General features: G+C 43.1%; 1 protein-coding gene across 4 annotated transcripts in view; it reads right to left on the bottom strand.

The window, feature by feature from the left end:
* The window catches only part of GADL1 (GAD like acidic amino acid decarboxylase 1), a 162,403-nt gene that overhangs the window by 107,133 nt on the left and 39,680 nt on the right, over positions 1-15,590 (bottom strand). For all 4 annotated transcript variants that reach the window (XM_087870141.1, XM_087870140.1, XM_087870142.1 and 1 more), the window contains 5 exons: positions 12,423-12,529; positions 11,602-11,717; positions 5,692-5,771; positions 5,516-5,570; positions 405-521 (listed from right to left, as the gene is read on the bottom strand). In XM_087870141.1, the coding sequence (XP_087726267.1) occupies positions 405-521; positions 5,516-5,570; positions 5,692-5,771; positions 11,602-11,717; positions 12,423-12,529 (475 nt within the window). The remainder of the gene's footprint in view (positions 1-404; positions 522-5,515; positions 5,571-5,691; positions 5,772-11,601; positions 11,718-12,422; positions 12,530-15,590) is intronic.

Below are 15,590 nucleotides of genomic sequence, written 5' to 3'. Positions count from 1 at the left end.
CCTTCTTTATAAATGAAACTGAAGCCCGAACAGCTAAGGTTGCAATGAAGAAGAGGCTGATTGGAACCCAGAGTCAAACTCTCTTGATTTTCTAGTTCAAGGGGTCCCTCATACCGTGCTGCCTCTGTGACAGTAAATGCAAGGGACCAAAGAGAATGGTTCATGGGAGAAGAGGAAATATAATGGAACCTGGAAAACAAAACCAAAATTTACCTCAAGTCTTGGCATCTTCGTCTTTATTATCTTATGGAAAATAGCAAATTTATTTCCCTTCATTAGAAAGACACGCTTTAAAAAAGTAGCCGGGGACCTCATGTCTGGTGTCTGAGAACACAAAGGACTTCCCACCAAAGCTGCAAATAGACTAGAAAGTTAAAGTGATGCGTATATACAAATGCACTTACGTCCACATGGAGCCAGAGGCCATGCCTCTCACAGATGTCTGCTATTTCATCCAGGGGATCAAAGGCTCCCAACACAGTGGTACCAGACGTGGCACAGACGAGAAACGGAGCTGCTCCCTGTGAGGAGGACCCACACACAAGAACCGTCACCATCACCGCTAAGTCTGTCCTATAGTAGGTTGGTAAAAGCATAAAGGCTATACACCCAGAAATGTATCTGGTTCCTTTGGAGGTAACCATTCAGACAGAGTGTTTTTCAGCTTCTCCACAACGTGGCCGCTTGTCCTTTCCAAGAGATCAAGGAAACTGAAACAATCCTATGATGGCAAGAGTCCTTTGTCCCAACTCCACATGCACCGCTTTTACTCTCCTTTTCTTTCTTTTTGAAGTGTTTTCTGTTCCTTAGATTTCCCACATACAAAGTGAGTAACCTCCACTGCAATGGCAAAATGGCCTTCTGTGTGATTCCTACCTCCTTTTGGGTGGGATTCACCGGGGGCTGAGTGTCAGCATTGTTATGCCTCTAAGAGATAAAAACAAGGATGGTGGGAAAATAACAGTCAGCTCCAGGTGCAAACCACGGAGGCCTGTCTGCCTGTCTCCTTGTCAAGTGCAGTTACAAAACAAAGAGTGTGATCAGGTACAAATTGGCATCAGAGGGGGTAGAGTAACCTCATTCGGATACGCTTTCTAAAATGGGTGCCCCAACAGAGAAATCCATTAGAATGTTCTAGAAAAAAGAACCTGCATCACTCCTACCATGGTTCTGCCTCTTCATACAGCTGATGGCTGCATCTTGTAGAGTGAACAGGTGCCAGAGGGCAAGGGAGGTGGGTGAGGGGGAGAAGGGAGACTATGGGAACACACGGAACGATGGAGGGTAATTCCGGCCAAGCTAGCCAAGCACCTTGGCCCCATAAGGAGCTTCGTAACAGCCAGGTATGAGGAAGTACGTGATGTTGTTCTTCCACAGATGCACCCCAGCATGTCAGCAAAGATGCATTGCTCACTGTGGAAGTGCCTTGGAGGGACAATTGCACACAAGGGGGGGGGGGATGAGAATCTTAAGACTCTAGAGCACTTGAGGACTAAGTGACAAGAACGTTCCCTGCCTATAAAAGCCATTTTACCTCCATTTAGGATGGAGTCATTTTGTTCTCTTGGTTTTAACTTAAAGCGCAGTTGTTTTTGCAATATATTTTTATGTCCCATTTAATGTCAGGAGTTATTTCTTTTGAACCAGACTCCTTCCAATTTAGCTGACCTTTGACAGAAAGAAGTTACTTCTCAAGGGAAAGTGGGGCAGAGCAAAGACACTTGGGCCACATCTTTAAATTGAGATGCACAGGAAACAAAGCAACGGTACCCAATGAATCCATTTGCCATCTGGGGAGACGGTTGTGACACATGGAATTCAGCCCACTGGAATCTGGTAGAGCAGGGCTAGTGGATGATAGAGCCCCTAGGGAGCCACCTGCTTTGGGAACACTTCCCTGTGCTCAACTATCCACAGATTCCGTCTTTATCATGTCAGTGACCGAAAAAAAATGAGACTGGATTTACAATAATCATTAAAAGTAAGAGAAAAAAGCAATTTCCGAAAAACACGGAAGGTGTCTTTAATGTTTGGACTGGTTCCTCGTAAACTATGTGACACCCTGGCAGTTGTGAGAAAATACTTTTGCAAGCTATGATAGCCTATTAATGAGTTCTCCTCACCTTTTTAACAATCTAGCCATAAATATCAGGCCCCAGAAATCAAACTTATGAAATCTGGATTTAACCTTCCAATTTTTGTCCTTTCTCGTATCTCCTGCTGTGAATGAGAAAATTCAGTGGAAACAGTATTGATTGTGTGCTGCTGATGAGCTGTATTCCCTAAGAAAGTTTGTCATTTGAAACACTCATACACAAAAATACTTTCAAATATTCCGTGGTTATACGCGTCTGATCGTGAGGACTTTAGAACCTCCGACGCTCCTGTGGTTTTCACCGTCTTTGGAGTGGCATCAAGTAAAGGTCACTGCTCAACAGATTTTTAAAGGATTGTGGTGGGCCACGGAACTGAATCCCAGCAGAAAAAAATATTAATGTACTCTCCCCACATCTGTAACAATACGAGTTCAAAGCGTGAAACAAAAGAGCTAGGTCTGAAGCTACTGCAAAAAATAATAATAAGTAAGCTAATCACTGGGTATTATCTCAAAATGGATACAAGGTTAGTCCTTGGTGAATCCGGGCTCGAGTTTTAACTAACTTGAAAGAAAACTGAGGAGACATACCAACTCTCACACCATGGCCCTACTTTTAAATGTGCCTAAAGCAATTTTCACTTTTTCAAAACTTCTCTTTTCAAGTTCTCAACTTCACGATATGTCAGTTTCATGTCCTTTCATTGTCGAAACTAACAAAAATTTGAACAATGAAAATAACAATGACTGCAGTGGAATGAAACCCATAAAATATGCTAGATGATCCCTAATGATTCTAAAAAAGAAAAATCATTTTGGCTATCTTTAGGAAATGCTAGGCAACTCACTCACTCTTCTGAAAACTGGTACACAAGGGGGAAGAATCAAACATTTATCCTACCTTGGTTGTGCAAATGGTTTCCTTAGGGAAACCAAATGAGAATGAGGGAAGGTTTTCCTCTATGGTAGTAAGCCTACTAATAAATGAAGGGGGAACGAGGAGAACAAATTAGAACATCACTTAATGAAATAATGAGTCTAGACAATGATCATCAATGGCAGCAAAATTCAGGAGGTGAGAGGCTGATACTCAGCTCTGTAATACATGTGCCCACAATACCAGAAGCCACCGATCCAACATTAGCACAAAAAGAGACAGGAGATGTGTCCTGACCGAAGGACAAAACGCCACCTGTGAAGCTTTCCCGGTAAAAGTTCCAATCTGAATCCCACTGAGTCTCAAGACCCCACTGCCAAATTACAGGAACTATAGAGACCAGATGGGCTGTAGGTGGGGGGTGGAGCACTGAGATTCTCAAATTCTTGATGCAATCTACAAAATCCACAATATGGAAAACTCTACAGCATAAAGGACTTGGTTTTTTCAACAGATCAATTGCAGGGAGAGAAAAAAAGGAGGAGAGAAAAAAAGAAGCTGCAGATTAGAAAAGATTTGTGTGATGAATCAACCAAATGCAACATATGGACCTTGAGTCCTTATTCAAACAAGCCAACTACTTAAGAAATGCAATAGGAAAAATTTTAATATAGAATGAAAATTTGATGATACTAAGAATTTATTTCTTGTAATGGTGTGTGTGGGTTTTTTTTTTTAATAAAGAGAGAGTACGTACCTTTTTACAGATATACTGAACTATTTATAGATCAAATGGTATGATGTGTGAGATTTGCTTCGAACTAATCTAGTGGTGGTGGGAGGGGATGGGTAGAGACAGAACAGAGCAGAAGCTCACAGTTATTGAAATTGCACGATGGGTATATAAGCTCATTATATTAGTTTTCATATATTTGAAATTTTCCATAATGAAAAGTTTACAATTCAAGAAGGAAAGAAAGAGAGAAAAAGAGACGGGGGAGAGAGGAGGGGAGGAATCGTATGAACCATACAGAAAGCACAGTCAATACTTCCCTCCCCCTCTCACCCCGCCAACAAGCACTAATGACATAAGCAAAGTTCTCTTTGTTATCTGTAGAGGCTAAAACTAGAAAAAAAAAGATAAAATTAGAACACAATATCCGTGGCTCACAGCAGAACCAACAGATTGTAATATAGAATTTTACCCAAGAGTGAATGAAATCTGATAATCTGTCTCACCAGACAGCTTTCAAGTCCTCTTGTCATTGGAATGTTAAAAAAAGAGAGAGAGAGAGAGAGAGAGATAAATATAGATCTAAGGACACACAACTGAAGCCAGTACACCTGTAATAAAGGCAGAATTTTTAAGTACAGAGAATTTAATGGAAAATTTAAAAAATGTGAAGAGTAAAATAACAGAAATGTATTAAAACAAAAAATAAAAATAAAAGAGCTTATCTTTCTTACAGTGTGGAATCCTGTAAGGAGAGATATACTTCTGGGCACCTGGGTGGCTCAGTTGGTTAAGCATCTGCCTTCAGCTCAGATCATGATCCCAGGGCCCTGGGATCGACCCCAGCAACGGGTTGGTTTCCCTGCTCAGTGGGCAGCCTGCTTCTCCCTCTGTCCCTCTCCTTGCTCGTCCTCTCTCTCTCTCTCTCTCACTCACTCTCTCTTGAATAAATAAATAAAATCTTTAAAAACAAAAAAAAAGAGAGCTATACTTCTATCCCATCTCAAAACTGGGCTTTTCAGTTTTCGGAAGTTTTAGCAGTTTCACACCCGACTCTGTTGCTACCTGCTTGTGGGGGAATAGTCGGAAGCTCCGAAAGCAGTGAGCACTGTGGTGGGATGGGAGGGAAGCAGAGAAGCAGGTGCACCTAATCCAGTGGGCTTTTGGTCCAAGAAGCAAGATGGCTGTCACCAAGGCCGCCGCGCACCACAAAGCAGGTGTCAGGGCACAGGCTTGGTTGGAGTACGCCAGGTGAGCAGGGCAAGGCCCTGCCTCCCCCACCAACGGACATGTCAGCTTTAATACACTGTGGCAGCTAAGGAAGAGCGGATGTGTTACCAGAGCTGACCCAAGAGAGGGTGATGGTTTCTGTGATGGGGCTTTGGGTGGAAGCAATCTGGAGCACAGATTGTTCGAGGAATCGAAATCATTCTGAATGCAATCCAGAGATGATTGGCCTGGCCTCCAGAACTCTCAGGCCGTAGTTAGGTAGGAGAGTGGCTGCAGGGACCCTGCTGGAGAGGCTGGGCTCATCACTTAAAGCTAATTCTAGGCAAGAATCGGGAATATGGTGATGTCAGTGTTTTAATAGGCTTCAGCCACCTGGGAATGAGAACATCTGAGAAACTGCACAGAACATAGAGAGCCAAGCACCTGGAAATAGAACATCTGTAAATGAGTTTCCTTATTTTAATTCTAACAAGCTCCCTTCTCTCTCCCACACACAGAATCGGGTCTGGCTGCTTGCAAACCCTCCCTCATACCCAGACAAATGCCTCTGTTTTCTGCCCCTCTCTTTCTCCCCTCTCACCTCTTTGCTGGCTTGCCAAATTTGCTTCTCCAGTTCCGCAGGTATCATTTTACCTCTAGGAGACACAGATTTGAGGCACTCAGTTATGTTTAGTCGTGAACAGACCCTGGTACTGCTTTTTAAAAAGTATGAATTCCCCCTCCGCCCACCAGGCTTCCAGATCCTGTCCCCATTACCTTCCATCTGTTTCCACAAAGCAAACATTCTCTGTCCCAATCCCAAGAAAGGAGGCTGCTTTCTTCATAGAGTAATGACACTAAATTAAAAGGGACAAGGGGGAAAAGGAAAACATGAATACCTAGCATGAAAAAACGACTCCTTATTATCTAAAGTCGTATGGCTGAGCCCAATCTTTGGAACGTTATTGCATAAAAGAGAAAGAAAATAACTCAAACGAGCTCCTTAATATAGCAGTTGAAAACGTTGACTTTGGTTGGGATCAGAGAAACCAGGAGTTCATTTCAAGTTTTCTCAGTTACAGCTATGGAATCTTGAGAAAATAATGTACCCTCTCCAAGCCTCAATTTGATAATTTAAGGTGGATGCGTCAGTGCCTAATTCAACTGCTTTTCATAGAATTAAATGGGTGAGCCTGGCCTAGGGAACAAACTTGGTCACTAGAGGCTGTTGTTTTCCCCTAACATTGAGAGAAGCTTCTCTTGATGCTGCTAATAAGACTTAACATTAATGGAAACAGAATCTAGTCCATTGCTGACTCAAAACCCTCTGAGGAGGGAGCGAGACTCTGTCTCAAAAATTGCAGTCCCCAACCACAGAAGAATTTAATTATTTTCAAGAGTGAACAATGGGTTATAAATGCTGATCAGACACTTGACCAGTCTTATTTAATATTAAATGTAAGACTGAAATTAGACACAGAGGAATGTAGCTAAAAGCATAATAACAAAAGTAATAATAATTTATGGACACCTTACTTTATGCAGCCCTGGCATGAATAGGAGGCTAATAGGAGGCTGTGGAATTAGGCCTGGTCTAGTTCTTACTGGAAACGGTAGTATATGCCTTAGATTATTGGGCCTTTTCTTCCCTACTACATAAAGCCTATAAAATAATTAGCATTCAAACACTGGAGATGTCACTCTTTATACATTAGTGTGGACAGGTGGTCCATTAATTCTTTCTCGTGCCAGAAAAATGAAGGTGCTAAAGGACATTATTGTACCAAAAACCCTTAGTAATTTAATTTGTAGGTATGAATACATTAAAAGAGTAGTCATGCCTTCACACTTAACTTGATATATTCCCTCAAATGTGGTAATTTTTTTTCTTCTTTTGTCAAGAGAGTTTTATTGGAAGCTCTTTTTTTTTTAACTCTGTAAAAATAAATGCAGAAGTAACACCATTAGGAAAAATGAAACCATCCTAAATAATTAATTTCCAAGTATCAAATAGGACATGGCCAAATGCCTGTAGGATGCATTCATTTCAAGTTGTTACAAGAACATACGCATATTGAAGAGTAATAATGTACATGAAAATGTAATTAATTCCCTTCTTGCTACATCAGCCCACCATTGCTAGGGTGACATAGCCAAGGTGAATTATTTCTCAGCAGAGACTTGGACTCTGGCAACCAACTATTGATCTTGTAATGATAAATCATAGCCTATCCCACTGGCATCTGCCAGTAAGGAAAATCACGTTGCTTTGCCCTGAGAAACAGCAAAGTGTCCCCAACCAATGGGTCTGCTGAATTAAAAAACTAGTAATCTGACCAAGAGTAGCTTCAGTCAAGCTATCTTTGGCTACCTCAGGGCAAAGGAGAGTCCAGTGTCAATCTCAAATGGATAGGGACAGATTAAAAAAAAAAAAATGTCTGCAAAACTGAAGTCTAGACACCTAAAGACATCAGAGGAAGAAAAGAGTCCTGGAAGCGGAAACAAAAAGAAGAAAAGAAAGGAAGAAGGCAATGCTTCAGACGTGCGGAGTAGTTTCAAGGAAAGGAAAATCCTAGAAGGCCGGAGTTCAGAAGTAGCAGCTGCCTTTAGAAACAAATGGTGTTTGCTCCCATCTCTGGCAAAAGATAAGTCAGTCGTTCGTTCTAAGACCCAGTCTCCCCTCAGAAGACTCAAACATCTCTGTGGGCATTTATTCCTATAACGATAAAACAGCAATGGGCCTCTATGAAAGACAGAAGGGCACTGACATTTTCCTTTCTGGTTCCAGCAAGGAATTTTTCTGTGACCTTGGGTTTCCCAAGGTACCGTGGCTTTCCCCTCGCATAGATGGTGAGCTGGGCACTTGGACTCCTTCTAGTGCTGACTAGTCTGATGCTCAAATGAGCTCCAGGTGGTGCGAAAACCGGGATCTGTGAATGTCCTAGGTTGGGGAATAAAGAAAAGGAACGAAGAAATGTAGGATAGGGACCTCTCCAAGAGCACACTCGTTCAGTTCCTAAAGCAGAGTCAGAATTCAGACGGGCTACTCTGTGCTTGGCCTGACGTCCTAAGAAACACCTGCTCGCGGGTGGAGAATGCCAGCACTAGCATCCAAACTCCACTCAGACTGGCCTAGACAGAAGGGCCACGAATAGGGTGAGTGAATGAGGTATGTGAGGAGGCATGACCTTGAGAAGTGCACCCTGGTCTCTCTCGCCCCATCCCAGCCTCCGTCCCGCTAGAGAGGAACTAGGCCATTTGCTGGCTGGCCTGGGAGGTAAGGGTTTCTCTTCTCCCCTTGATTTTTAGTAGCGGACAATGATCATTACTTATGCTGATTCCCAAAAGGACTTGAATTATGAACCTACAATTTCTTTAAATTCAAGGAATTCATATCTAACTGCTAATTGAGTCAGAGATTTATTCCTTTTATTATTTTTCTCCAAAAGTCTCTTCTCTTTGGTTCCTATTCAGCCTGGGGAGGCTACTGTGGATACATTGACAGTGCAGGGGGCTCTGCCATGATGTTCCAGGTCTTGGTCAACAGTGAAATTACAATGAAGACTTCAAGTAGGCAAATACACCTTCAGTGGTGAGTTCATATATTCTGCATTTGATGGTGCAAGACAGGGATGGAGTAGTTACCCCGGAGGCCACAGAAAAACAGGAAAAAGAAGGCAACCCAATAAACAGTACTGGAAAATAACCACGGGGCCATGGCCAACACCTAAAAGCAAACGAGGGAGGTATAGCATAAAACCTAACATAGGTTTTAAGACCATTGCAAAAACACAACCTTCTTTAATTCTTTTTTTTTTAAACGATGAATTGATTTGTTGTAATAAGTGATGAAGTTGATGGCCAATGTATGAATTAAAATCATGCAAATATTATGACCTCAGTCTCTTCGGCAGAGCAGGGAGGGGAATGAGCAACAAGGTAGGGTCTGGATGAATGGGGTAAAAATCTGTATTTGGAGCAATAGTGTGTTCGAAGCTATGGAGTTTTTCTGTGGAATTCTCATTGCTACGAGCTGAACGCTTGTGTCCCCTCAAAATTCATGCGTTTAATCCCTAACGCCCAATGTGGTGGGATTAGGTTGGGAAGAGGTTATGAGCGTGAGGCTCTCATAAGGGATAACTGCTATAGGGAGAGAAGACAGGGACCTCTCCCTCTGTGTCTTAGCACGAGCTGAGGAAAGGCCACGTGAGCACACGGTGGTCCCCAAACCAGGAAGCAGGCTCTCACCAGCTACCAACTCTACCACCACTTTGAACTTGGACTTCCCAGCCTCCAGAACGGTGAGGAATAAAGGTCAGTTGTTCAAGCCAGCTGCTCCATGATATTTTGTCATAGCAGCCCAGGTAAACTAAGATGTGCATGTAGTTCTTGGTTTTCTGGTTCCATCTTCTGCTGCCATGTTAGCCAGGGCAGATCGTTTCCCTCTTTTTGCATATCTATCTCCACTGGAGAGTAAAAAAATAATACTATTTCTGCTTTCCCAACTGCATGAGGTTTCTATTTCTTTGCACTCCCAATCTGCCAGCTACACCGGTGTCCCTGATCTCTTCCAGGCATAATCTTTATGCTAGGCTTCCATAGAATTCCTTCCCCTCTTCCAGAGCAATTTATTCCAGAAAAGACCTTTAGTAAGTTTTAAACCAATGAACGAAAAAGGCAAGAGTAAAAGCACTGAGCTGATAGCAGGAGCCCTATTGAATCAGCTTTCACAGGCACGGGAGCAACGATACAAAAGAAGGGACTTTGCATTTCGGATATGCTGGCTTCCTCCAACTGAAAAGCCCAAGTTTGGAACCCAGAAGGGGAAACTCGACACCATAATAATCCCAAAGGACCAAGTGTTTTCCCCAGATGTCTGCATTCCCAAACAGTTCTTTGCTTGCTCCAGAAGCAGCTTTCACGAAAAAGGGCCTCGGGTGGCTGGCTGAGTTAAGAATCTCAGATTAGATGATTCCTTCCAGAAGCTTCCCCACACTCAGCGCCCACTTTGCACTTGGCACTGAACTAACCAGAGCAAAAGTCAACCAGAGCAGGTGGAAAACATGCGGCACGGCCAGGTTTCTTCCACTGCCCACCTCTCTTCACACACAATTTACCCTTTGGCAATAATAAAAGAAATCGTGCTCTTAAAAGAAAATGACAGATAGAGGAAAGCCCAGCTGGAAATAACAGAGAACTTTTAGAATTTGCCCGCCTCGTGTGTTTCACGGGAGACCTTGGATTATCACGGAAGGTACAGAAGCTATACTCTTCCTGCCAGGGACGGCGGGGAGGAAGCAGTAGTGGGATGCACAGAGGCACCCACTGGAATGGCACAGGAAGGGAAAAGGGAAAAAGAATCTCTTTCAGATCAGACTGCCCTTCAATGTGCTCTCCATTCTACCCACATTACGACAGCTAGGTAATTCTCCTCCTCCTCAGAAAACTAGCTCACATTTCTGTGTATCTATAATGTGCCAGATGCTCCTTGCCATGCATTAGCTCATTCAGTCTCTGCAACAACCCACTTAGCCGTGACTACTAAGCTTGTGTGGCTGGCTGCTGGCTGCTGGGATGGCCCCAAATGGTTCCCTTCTCCCTGTACCCATGCCCTTTGCCAGGGGACTTTGCAGAAAGTCCACCAATGAGATAGAGTCTGTTTTCCCACCTCTTGGATCTGGGCTCGTCGACATCACCTGCTTCACCGAGAACATGAGGTAGAATGGGCTAGACTCAAGAGGCCTGGTGGGTGTCCATGCTGTTTTTCCCCCTGAACCGCCACCATGACTATACACCTAGACTAGCTTGCTGCAGGATGAGAGACGCATGGAACAGAGACAGCTCACTGGCGTCACCCCTGCAAGGCCCACTCCGAACTCAGCCATCGGGTAGCCAACCCCCAGATATGTAAGGGAGCCCTGCTAAAAGCTGCAGAACAGTCCTGGCTATCTCAAGACTCAGAAGCCATGATATCTTGCTCTAGTTCTACACAACTGGGCTTTGGGGTAATTTGTTAGAGACAACAGCTAACTGATACTTCTTTTAACAAATTAGGAAAGTGAGGCACAGAGGAGTTAACCAACTTACCCAAGGTCACCCAGATAGTTAGTAGTGGACACAAGAATTGAATTCAGGCAGCCTAGCTCAAAGCCAATGTACTTACCCATAATCAGACCTCCTACTTCGGTGGGGAGTAAAAGGACATAGGGGATTGTGGCAACATGCAATGAGGGGGTGGGGGGGTGGGTGTGTGACGTTCACTGTTTCGGAATATCTCTCTTTCCTCTTGAAAAGCCTTTGCGTTAGCCATTCAGAGCAATCCGTTTTTACAAGGAAATGTGAGTGTTCTGACAGTGCTGAGCGATCATCTAAGTTCTAATAAATAAGGCACTCAAAGAAGAGATTCACGGAAAGAGATAGCACTTTCAAATTGAATGTTCTCTTTTCTCAAAGAAAAATGTGATAGACTCTAAATTTTAAATAAAGGTGATGTACAAAATTGAGTGGCCAGGGGTTACAATATCAGTCCCATCAGAATTTCCTTTGGAATGAAATATGACGTTCTACTTACTCATATTAGTCACACACGGGTAGGAGAAAAGCGTATCAGAAGCCCCAAAGAAACAAACCCCCTTAAGTAATGCATTCTCAGAAAATCTGTATCTGATATCAAAGATAATTTTTTACCTCGGCAGATGTGAAAAGGATTAATCTTGGCAACCCAGACAGCCCCTTTTCCTTAATATCAGGACAATATTTGTATCTAGCTAAATTCATTGCATACATATTGGACACCGAACCACCTGCAAAAAACGACATTGAAATGGCATATTTATAGCATCAAATTATAGCTCCCTAAGAGCCGACCACAGGGGAAGACATGAATGGCTATGGCTGTTCTAGTCTAAGGACAGATCCCCGCAAGAGTCATCTGAGCACCATGCCCCGCCCCTGACTCTTACCCACTTCCTAACCCCCAATTACAGCAATTTCCAATCTCAGCAAAGACTGAACTTTTGGTCTCTTCTCTCATTCCAGAGTTTTTCCAAACTAAAAGTTTCAATCTGCGGACGAGGGCCAGTACCCAAGTCTTCATAGTTAACGATATTCTGTCTGTCACCTGGCCAATAAAATGATCATATGTGCTCCTCGTTGGTCCCAAGAAAGGACTGGAGGATGAACAACTTGCGATTCAGAAACCTTCTCAAGTAAAATTGATTGAAAAACTTATAGCCCTTCCAAATTCCCAGCAACAGATAATTTCATTTATAAGATCTAAATCCTAAATTGTGGACATCTCCTTGGTTTAACATTTATGCCAATTGTTTAGCATTTATGCAAAATGTTGCCACTCCGGAGAAAAGAACAAGCTAGACTCTCAGCAAGTAGCATCACTCCTACCCAAGGTTTTGGAATGTGTAAATCTTCAAGGAGCTGTTCCTCAGATAACACATGAATACATGTTTAGGTGTTTGCAGTGGGAGACGGCAGTAACTAGCTGTACTTACCTGGGTTAAATATTCCATCCCCTTCTTGCCAGCCAATAAATTCAATCATTTTCTTCAGAACCGCTTCTTCCACTAACAGAAACACTGGGGACACCTCATACGTATAACTAGATAGATATAAAAAACACTTCACTTCTATGACTAGAGTCAAACCATCCCTTCGGTGTCCCAAGAAAAATGCACATAGAGTTCTATTCAACCAAGTGGCTATGGAAGTGCAGGTAGAGTCTTTGGAAATTTATCCAATTGGAAGTAGAGAAATGTGCTGTCGGGGATAGTGCTAGTCATGGTGTGACAGATGCCAATAGCTGAGGGCCTTAGGGATACGCAAGCTACTTCAGTGTAATTTACAGGAACCCTTCAGGTCCACTGGGAGCGATAAAGGCAGTGCATCTAGAATTTTTGCATTAGCCATGAGCTGTGGCCATTTCACTCTTTGGATGCTGCTTTGGATGCTGATTAGAGAAAAACCATTGTCAGGTGCCTGGGTGGCTCAGCTGGTTAAGAGTCTGCCTTCCGCTTGGGTCAGGACCTCGGAGTCATGGGATCGAGCCCCCCACTGGGCTCCCTGCTCAGCAGGAGATCTGCTGCTCCCTCTCCCTCTTCCCCTCCCCCCAGCTTGTACTTGCTCTTTCTCTCTCTCAAATAAATAAATACATTCTTAAAAAGAAAAAAAAAAGAAAAGAAAAGAAAAGAAAAACTATTATCATGGTAACCAGGTTTTATTAGGTTCCTATCATGAGTACCCTTAACAGTCAGCTTTAGCGATTCTATGGGGAAACTACTCATCCTGAACTAGGGTTTTCTCCACTACATTCCTGTGCTGGCACAAATGGGAAGTGCTCTGTGGGGCCTCTCTTATTATGTGATGATTTTATTGCAAAGCACTGCCCACATCCCCTGTCATGGAAGGTTTTGTTTCTCCGTCTGGACCGCTGCTGTGGGAGAACACTAATTTAGTCCCTTGGGGAATTGCCTTGGTGGCAGGGAGCCACCTTTCTCAAGGCCACAACCAGGTATAAAGGCCTGGCCATAAGGGCCCAACTCTAGACCACTCTGAAGGGCTGCGATAGCTCCAGAGAGCTCCATGGAGTCAGCCGAGATTGCCATTGAGCCCGCGTGACCCCGTGACTTCTGGCTCTGCCCACTCCTGCTGCCTTCCCCTCCCATCACCCATGTGGATCCCAAGGGCGTTCCTTAATAAACACCCTGCTCACTAAACTCCATCTAGAGCAGCTTCCCAGGGAACCCCACCTGGGAGGGTTACCATGCCTTGTTTCATAATATTTGAGTCACGTCTTTCTCAAGATAACTTAGGGAGGGTGACTAAATTATCTATAATCTCCTTCTCTAACAATGAGGCCATTACATTAAAGTGTATCTGAATTAATGGGTACTCCAAATATGTAAGCCCGGCAGACACACTTAGCTTTGCAGTCACAGAATTGAATGTGAATATTTTAACACCCAGAAGGGAAAAGTTTGGAAAGGAGGCAAAACAAGAACAAAAACACAAAATGAAACAACAACAACAAAAATACCAGAACACCTACTATGTGTCACCTCCCTACCTCCCTACATGCCAAGTGCTCTATAGACATCATGTCATTTTGCAAACAATCGAGGTTCTACTTTCAACCATGCTAGAAAACCAGAGTACACTTATCAAAAGTGTGGGGAAAAGGTCTATGTGTTTATGTGCACCTGCAAATATAAGTGAAATTATTGTTCACTTTAAAAAAATTAATATCAAGCCTGCCTTCGAAAGCTGGCTCAACTGTAAACCTGGGGACAGACATGGAGGTGAAGGAGAGGATGGTATAGAATGCTCTCGTGGCTTGCTCACATTTTGAGTGGATTGTTGGGCTTGGCAACAATTTAATACTTTGCCAACCACTCCATGTTTTGGCTAAAAGAACCAGGACAAGAAATCAGAAAACCCAGGACATAGGAGAAAAAGGTCAGAGAGTTGGGTAATTTTACTGTCTCTTCTGGCCCACCTACCACTTCACTCTTCTACTCACTGTAAACTGGTATCGCCTCGCATCACCCCACCAAGACTTCTCTAACTGAAGTCACCAATGACATCCTTGTTGCCAATTCAAGGGACAATTTTTAGTCTCTGTCTTAGTTAAATACTCAACAGCGTACGATTCTAGACACACCCTCCTCCATGGTTTCCATGCTTTCCTGCTTGATTTTCTCCTTCTCCTCTGTCTCTCCATTGTAGGCTGGTCTTCCTCCTCCTAACCATGAGATATTACTAGAAATCCTCAAGGCCCAGTCCTATGCTTCTGTCCTCACTCTGTACTATATTCTGTCTTGTAGACACTGCTTTTCCATCTCCTGGTTTGTTTTTGTTCAAAGTGTCTTCATCCTGCTCATCAAAATCATTTGTCTGGCTTTGAAAATATATCAGTGCTTGGGACATAGCCACAGAAATTCATATTTAATTGGTCTGGGTTAGAACCTAGGCCTCAATATATTTTTTGGAAATGTCCCAGGTTGATTCTGATGAAGAGGAAGAGTTGAGCTTCACTGACTTAAGGAATCTCCTCTATGCCCACCTTTTTAATTACCATCATTCCCCAGTAACTCCTAAATTGATATCTTTCATAGAGATATTGGATTCCAGGCCCTTATATCTCTTGGCTTGGCTGATATGTACTCTTGAATAGCTCAGAGTCACTGCAAACTCAAATACTCGCAATTGATAATTAAATTCTTGCTCTTGCCTTTTTCATCATATCCCTGAAAACTGGTCCCCTCTTCTGATGCTTCTTGTATCAGTGAATGACATGACCATCAACCCAGCTACAAAAACCAGAAACCCAAGCATCGTTGTATAAATTTCCTTCTTGTCCTCGTTCCCAAGGTCCAATATATTATCCACACCTTTCTGTTTTAGCCTCTAAACACATGTTTTCTCTCTCTCTTCCTACCATTTCTGTCTAAGTTCAAGCTACTGCCATCTCTCACCTAAGATAATGCCCTCCTGATCAGTCCCCTCCAATCCACTCTCCATATTTCCAGTGATGTTTTTAATAACCAAATGACATCTAATGATTTAGAAACCTATGAAAGTTTCCTTTGTACTTAGAATAAGTCATAAACATGGCCCGCTGAGTCTTGCATATCTGGTTCCTATCCATTTCTCCAATCATATCC

The sequence above is a fragment of the Ursus americanus genome, chromosome 20 (assembly GCF_024610735.1).
Source record: "Ursus americanus isolate L20-20 chromosome 20, mUrsAme1.1.p, whole genome shotgun sequence".
NCBI lineage: Eukaryota > Metazoa > Chordata > Mammalia > Carnivora > Ursidae > Ursus > Ursus americanus.
This window is presented reverse-complemented; position numbering and strand designations above follow the sequence as displayed.